The sequence below is a fragment of the Lycium barbarum genome, chromosome 4, assembly GCF_019175385.1.
Source record: "Lycium barbarum isolate Lr01 chromosome 4, ASM1917538v2, whole genome shotgun sequence".
Classification (NCBI taxonomy): Eukaryota; Viridiplantae; Streptophyta; class Magnoliopsida; order Solanales; family Solanaceae; genus Lycium; species Lycium barbarum.
The window spans coordinates 125,874,799-125,882,120 of record NC_083340.1 but is presented as its reverse complement, the minus strand read 5'-3'; the positions used below and the strand labels follow the sequence as shown (position 1 = coordinate 125,882,120).

General features: G+C 32.1%; 1 protein-coding gene across 1 annotated transcript; it reads right to left on the bottom strand.

Annotated features, from left to right (window-relative positions):
* Positions 1–3,081: 3,081 nt before the first annotated feature.
* Positions 3,082–6,533, bottom strand: LOC132636379 (transcription factor bHLH123-like). Its single transcript, XM_060353221.1, has 7 exons — positions 6,022–6,533; positions 5,524–5,923; positions 5,142–5,249; positions 4,977–5,042; positions 4,593–4,658; positions 3,948–3,998; positions 3,082–3,871 (listed from the first exon to the last, which is right to left on the bottom strand). Exons 1-7 carry the CDS (start codon positions 6,324–6,326, stop codon positions 3,728–3,730), a joined length of 1,140 nt encoding a protein of 379 aa, XP_060209204.1. The 5' UTR covers positions 6,327–6,533; the 3' UTR covers positions 3,082–3,727.
* Between the last annotated feature and the right edge of the window lie 789 nt (positions 6,534–7,322).

Sequence of the window (7,322 nt, the reverse complement as noted above, 5' to 3'; positions counted from 1 at the left end):
CAAACTCACCTCTAAGCTTCAAATACATGTTCCTGATAGAGAAGTTCTCCAAAGACACTACATCACAATTGACATTCCAACATCTATGAAGCTCTCTTTACCTTTCAGGATATTCCTAATAATCCAAAAGCATAGCTTAGGACATACATCCCACAGAGACTATCCTTTGATATAGTAAAAACGAGTCCATTGGATCCACACTCTTATCTTTTTTCTGGCACAAGTTCTAGTGGAGCTTACATATTGCTACTTTGTTCCACACTTCCATATCAGTTATGTTCCTGCTACATTGTGTAGACAAACAGTTTACCAAGATAGTAAAACTTTCCTAGATTGGTCAAGGCCTCCAGTCCATACGAACTTTCTGTAGATTGCCTCAACATATTTGATGATCTGCTTAGGCAACACAAATATTTGAGACCAAAAAGTTTCGATTGAGAACATGATGCTCTTAATAAGTTGTTCCCTGCCAACATAGGACAGAAACTTTGCGGTCCATGAAGTCACTCTCTCTATCATTTTATCAAGTAAGGTTTAACATTGCACTACTGTCAACCTCTTAGTGCTAAGAGGTACTCCAAGGTATTTAGCAGGTAACTCACCTTTTGGGAACTCCAGAAGTTGCATAATCTCCTCTTGACAGTTCTCAGGCACCCCTCCAAAGTAGATAGTGCTTATATTGTTGTTCACCTTCAGGCCAGATACTGCGGAGACATGCTGAAAGCGTGTGTACATCAACTGAACATAACACACATTTTTTATAATTTTTTAAATACCTAATATATTTTTCTTTATTTTGACTATATATAATATAACATATTGAACAAAAAAAAGGTCATTTTGAAAATATTTTGGCAAGGTTATTCATGGGTCCATTTGGGCTCTTTATCAGCCTAGATTTTAGATTGGCTGAATTGGGCGGCTCAAAATATACTAAGTTAATAAATAAACGGGTTAATGACCCGCTCAATTTTGAATGGGTTGAACAAGTCATGGGCTAATTTTGCTACCCCTAAAATTTTCATCGGTGATCATATATCTCTCTATCATTGTATGGTCCTGCATTTTCCCAGCTACTATTTTTTTCTTTAGAAGGTGTCTTCTCAATTACTTAAATCAAAAGCAAGTACATTAGAAATAAAAGATTGTGAGACAGAGCATCATTCCATTGAACCAAACATAGAATCAACCGTCCTAGCTGAAGCGTGAGCAGCTTGATTCGCTGAATATTTAACTAGAGAAACATGCACTAATCAATTACCGTTTGTTAAAAATATTAGGAAGAGGGAAAGTTGCGATTAATTTAACCTACATTATCCGGTTGATGGACCCAAAGGTTCTTCCACCCAAAATATACATTTCTATTTTGGGCACTTGTTGTGTTAATATATATCCAATTTTATGGAAGTTTTCTAATAGGCCTTTTAAGTGTTTGGCTCCTGAAAATGTTATCATCAAGCATTTTGGTCTTAGCAGAAGTCAAAGTCAACGCAATTGACAAATCATCAAGTGCCGAAAGTTCAGATTTTACTCTCGAGTTTTGAGTCCTTATTCAATTAATATTTTAGTCTTTTTTCTCGTTTGTAAATCTCTCACTTAAAATTTCTTGATTATCATTCATTTGAAATTATGTTTACTCCTATTTGAATTAAACTCTTTCGGCTTTTCTTCAAATAATAATAACTCAAGAAAATATTAGTGAAAACTAACTTCTTATATTAATAGAAAAATAAATTAAGCCAACAAATACATTGCAAAATCTTAATCTTTTTTTTTTTACACCAAATTCTAATTATGATATATTTTAATATTCCTACGGGAAGAGTGAGGAATTCTAAAATAAAAGTGCTATGGGGCCATTCCTGGCTTTAGAAATTGAATCAAATATGAAAAAACTAGTGGATATCTTGAGCTAATTTAAGAGAGCGAAATCTAAAGTTAAACAAAAGCACTTTAATATGACCAAATGATAAAAAAATCATAAAAGCATGAATGATAGCTCCTTCACCTACATCCCTCCATTACCAATTCAAGAATATTATATACTCATTTCGTATGTGAATTTGTTTAATTGAATATAAAACTTACTACTTCCTCCGTCCCATTTTATGTTACTGCTTGAAAGGTCAATTATTTTCTTTTTTATTGTAATTTTCTCAAACTTTTTATAAATATTTTGAATCATCAGATATATTAACTTGTAGTTCTTTTCACATAGTTTTTAAATAGGTAATTTTTACTTTTGAAAATTTTAAAGAATTTACACTCGAATTCATAGTCATAGTAAAAAATTTGACCCACATAATTTGAACTCCTTCAGATAAATCGGGATAGACGGAGTAAAGAAAGAAAGAATTTTTAAAATAAACATATCATGATGTTTTTATGATTATTAATTTTTTTTCACTAAAAGTAAAATATAAATTTTAAAATTTCATTATTTTCTAAATAAAAATATGTATCCTTTTTTTTTTTTTCTAAAACAAAAAGAAGAAGAGGAGGAGGGGATGAGAAGGGAAGGATGGCATGGGGCCTAGGCCACCTTTTGACTTCCACTAACATATTTATTCCAAATATATAAACAAATGAAAAAGTTAGATATCAAATCAAATGGTCTCCTCCACAATCACACATATTCTGGAAATTCAATTATTCCTTCATTTCTTTTCTTTAAAATTTGAAAGGTAGTGCCAGCAATATACGCACAAATCAGTAGATACATCATCTAGCTAAAAGCTCATTTACCCCTTCATTTCAATTATTTATCAAAAACGACAAATGCTTTACTAAACTAGCAAATCAATAATCAATATTTTGCTCCTTGCTACTTTCTAGTTAATTGATTACGAAGATTATAAATAATGATTATTTTGCTTGGAGCTTATCCAAAAATGCCTACCATTTAAAGGATTAGTTCTTTTCTTTCCCTTTCAACATCCTTTTTATCCTTTTTCATCATGATCATCAGCCGCAGCCAGGTACAGGGGCGGAGCGAACATTTGATAAGGGGTTCAAGAAAAAAAGACTGAATGAAAAAGGGTTAAAAAAAATGTCATTACAGAGAATTGAACATGTAACCACGGGCTCAATAGTAGGCACCTCAGCCATTGAACTGAGTTCTCCATTATGTTAAAGGTAATATTTATACATGAATAAAAAATTTGACCCCTTATATATAGTGCAATTTTCCGATGAAGAGGATTCGATTGACACTCCTTGCACCCCTGGCCAGGTATATATAGTAGAGTACTATTTTTGGTTCCAATTTTGTGCCCTTTTCTTTTCATCCTCCACTTGTGTGGGAGTTGAATGAGATCGTAGGAATGACTAGTGGAACAATATAATGCGTATATAAATTCTACCCCTCCGTTTCAATTTATGTAAAGTTATTTTTACCGAGCATGAGCTTAGCTTAAAAATTTGTTTTAAAACTTGTGATCTTATACATGCCATAATATTTTTAAGGCTATAATTAAAATTAAATTTATGTTAAATATGTCATAACACTTGTTTGCTTTAAAAGCTTCTTAATAAAGGTAAAATGAGAAATTAGTTTAAATTATTTTTAAATCTCTAAAAAAGGATTAACTTTTTAAGCAAACTAAAAAAATTCACATAAATTAAAACGGAGGAAATATAAATTATTAGCGTAAAAGATTTTTACATTATCAGTATAACTGATGACTATATGATGTTGCATGCATGCCTTCTTCTTGGGCCCTTGTGATTATCTGAATGCTCCTCCAAATGAATTAGGAGTCCAAAAATCTATTGTTGTTTCATTAGTTACAGGAAACGTGCTAGAAACTGGTACCAAACATAGTCCTCGACTTCTAAGATCTTGCTTTCTATCGTTGGATTTATCAAAATTCTGCACAATATGGAAATACTCTTTAACTTCTCGAGCTAAGCAGCAAATTAAAGAAGTTAACGAGTATTTTGGGTACCTGTGGATGCTGCATTGAAGCTCCACTTTTGATGTATGGGTTGCTTAGCATCTGTTATTTGATATTGAAGAATAAAATGAATAAGTGGTCATTTTTACTATATAGATTCTAAATTATACATAATGACAGTGCAAACAAGTTGAATTTTTACTAGTAGTATATATTGTACATATGTTTCAATTTATGTGATAGCTAGTGTTTGACGGAACACAAATTTTAAGAAAAAATATTTTTAAACTTTTTGTCTAAAATTGTCTCATTGAGTGTAAAAAAATAGAAAATTTAAGTTAAATTGTTTCTAAATAAAAAAGTATGACATTTTTTTAGGATAAACTGAAAAGAGAAGTATGTCACATAAATTAGGACGAAGAAAGTAATAGGGTTAATTTCACAAAATAAGACATTCAATCTATGGTATAATTATAGGAAAATCATCAAACTACTTTCCTAACCATAAAATAATTCAACTTTCACTATATATCTGTGTAATTGACCTATATAATTTCAAGTACTTTTCATTTCAAGATCCTTCTCCGATTTAATTTGCTTAACAGCCCTTACGAAACTTACACTCACGAAAAGAAAATGAATGTGGAGAATAGAAAGCAAAATGAATAAGATTATAAAGGATGGTATGAAACTTACAGTAGCTTGCTCGTGGAGGAATTTTATATACTCGATTACTTCAGAGAGCACAGAAGCTGTATCAGTCTGAAATGGTAAAGAAAAATAAAATAAAATAAATGCAAGTTTTAATCAAGGGAAGTGCACTAGCTAGTGACAAGGGCGGATTTAGAGGTCCGGATATAGATTTACGTGAATCTAACTAGCTTTTTCGCATACTTTATTGATATAAAGGACCATACTACCTATCTATAAATATTTAACCGGGAACTCAAATGTTATTGTAATATTAACTTGAAATCATTGTTGTGAATTATAAATATCATATTCTAGATCCATCTCTCACTAATTATAGTAGGAATATACTAAAGATTACAGGCGCGGCTTTAAATTGCAATTGATTACCTTTCCAAAAGGTGAGACTAACTGTTGAAGTGCAGTGATTCTGTCTCCCATCTTCTCTTTCCTCACCTGAAAATCACGAACAAAGCTATATCTTGATTATTTAAAGCATAACTATAGGTAACTATTCATTAAATCTGTATCATGAAAACTCTATCACGCACACACCTTAAAAGCTGGCACAGGAGATGGCGTTTCGTTCCGCGGTCTTTTACTTGAAGTATCACTTGTAGTTTTCTTTGCTATACTATTTGCATCCCTAACTTCTGTTGTAACCTGTTGCATTGAACGCACAAATATCACAAGTATGGATTGAATGTATCAAACGAAATCAAAAACCCTAGACGTGACTTATGTTGAATAGTTGCTACGACAATATCATCCGATTTTCAGTTAGTATCTAATTAAAATGAGTTTAACTTTTTAACAAATTACCTAAAAGATAATTACAGATAACCTTTCATCAAAAGTGACTATTAGTAACCTAAAAAATAAGTCAGATTACTTGCTATAACATGCGCACTTATCTCTCTAAATATTCCGTACGTACCTTTGGTTTCTCATCAGCCGTTTGGTTAGGAAGTTGTACAGGTAAAGAAGGGAAAAAACTTGAGCGGACATCGTTCATGGCATCTGCAGTGCCATTCCAGAGTGGAGTATTATTCGAGAAATGTAACTGCGGCTGCTGATTCGGAGGGGATGATCGGAGAAACTGATGATAATTTGATTGATTATAGGGAGGATAAACTCCTTGCATCATATTTGAATGGCTGCTTCCATAAGCGGCGTTTTCAAGATTTGAACTGTATAATGATTGATGATGTAAAGATAAGCCCTTATTATAATCATTAACAGAAGAATCCTCAGAATTCCCAGAATATATTGTTTGTCTCCAATGATGATCTTGATGTTCAGATGATGCTTCTTGGTGATGATTTGTAGTACCCTTGCTGAAAGTAACCAAAAAAAAAAAAAAACCTAATAAGGTACTATAAATTTCAATTAATAAAACTTGGTCATATTAGCTGGCCGTATATCTGTTACTTACAATAAAGTTTGGTTGCGATTAAGGCCTAAGCCCATCATTTGTAAGTTGGGATCAGATGAAACGTCTCGCCTTACGTCTTCAGATACCGACTCAGAATCCAAGGAAGACCTATTCTTGATGTCCACAATATTTGTCGGCCAATTACCAAAGTTGCTTGCCATATTGCTACTTAGTGCGGTGGATGTGGAAGGAGTAGTAGTAGATGATGATAATGATATTATTCCACTATCAAAAAACCTATTCCTAGTTGTTGATGAAGAAGATTCCCACCAGTTTCCACTTCCTATCTGAAATTCTTCTGCCATGGTTGCCTTTTCAAGATATAAATTGACAAAAAGAAAATTGAAATAAAGAAAAAAGAGAAGGAATTAATTCTTTTTCTTTGGTCTTCCAAGTTGAGCTAATAAGTTGTGATGTCCTTGTTTTCCCACTTTTTTCTGTGGTGTTGAAAGCAAGAATCTTATTGTAAAATTCTCTCTTTGCTTTATTCTTGGTCTTTGGTTTTTGGCTCTTGTTCTTTCGAAAAGAAAAAATGAAATGAATTCGTTACGCTGCATCTAACAATTTATATTATTCCGTTCGTCTCAATTTATGTGACATCTTTCAGATTAATTGAAAAGTCAAATGAGTTTTTCATTATGCTTTTAAAAAGATTTAATTATCAATTATTGTGACTTAGAGTATTTTTTACGTAATCAAATATATATAAAAAAATTATATTCACATTCAAAATCAAAATTAAAATATACTCTAAAAAATGATATCACATAAATTAAAATGGAGGGAGTTTGTCGAGTAGAAATTCATTTGGTACTACTATTTGAGTCAGTGAGACCGGAGAAATGTCCACAATTGGGTTGACTTTTGAGGAGTAATTTGACAAATGAAAGGATCTCCTTTATTAGGAGAATAAATTCTCTGCTTAGCCAAACAGATTAATTAGCTCTTTTTTCATTTTAAGAAATAAAATAACAACAAAATTTGTGTTCCTTTTAATGAGTCTTATCTTAATAGCAAGCAGCAGCATTATCTCTTTTTGTTTCAGCTTAATTGACTTTTTATAAATGCCACGTTAGAAAGGATTTAAGTCAGAGAGTTTATGTTAAGTATGAGACTAACGTGGAAGTGAAGCTTGATGCACCGGTCATTCTCAAGAGAGGAAGTTTCAAGTACTTTGGGTTTATAATTCAAAGAAATGAGGAAATTGACGATGATGTCACATACCATATTAGTGCGGGGTGGATAAAATGGAGGCTCGCATCCGGAGTCTTGTGTGATAAGAATGTGCCACCAAAACTTAA

Bases quoted from the DNA above. Each gene is read 5' to 3' on its own strand.
- LOC132636379 (XM_060353221.1), bottom strand. From the start codon at position 6,326: ATGGCAGAAGAATTTCAGATAGGAAGTGGAAACTGGTGGGAATCTTCT. The intron at 5,043-5,141 runs GTGTGTGCGTGA...CGTGATTTTCAG, and splicing joins CTCCTGTGCCAGCTTTTAAG to GTGAGGAAAGAGAAGATGGG. The intron at 4,659-4,976 runs GTAATCAATTGC...TTACCATTTCAG, and splicing joins TAGTCTCACCTTTTGGAAAG to ACTGATACAGCTTCTGTGCT.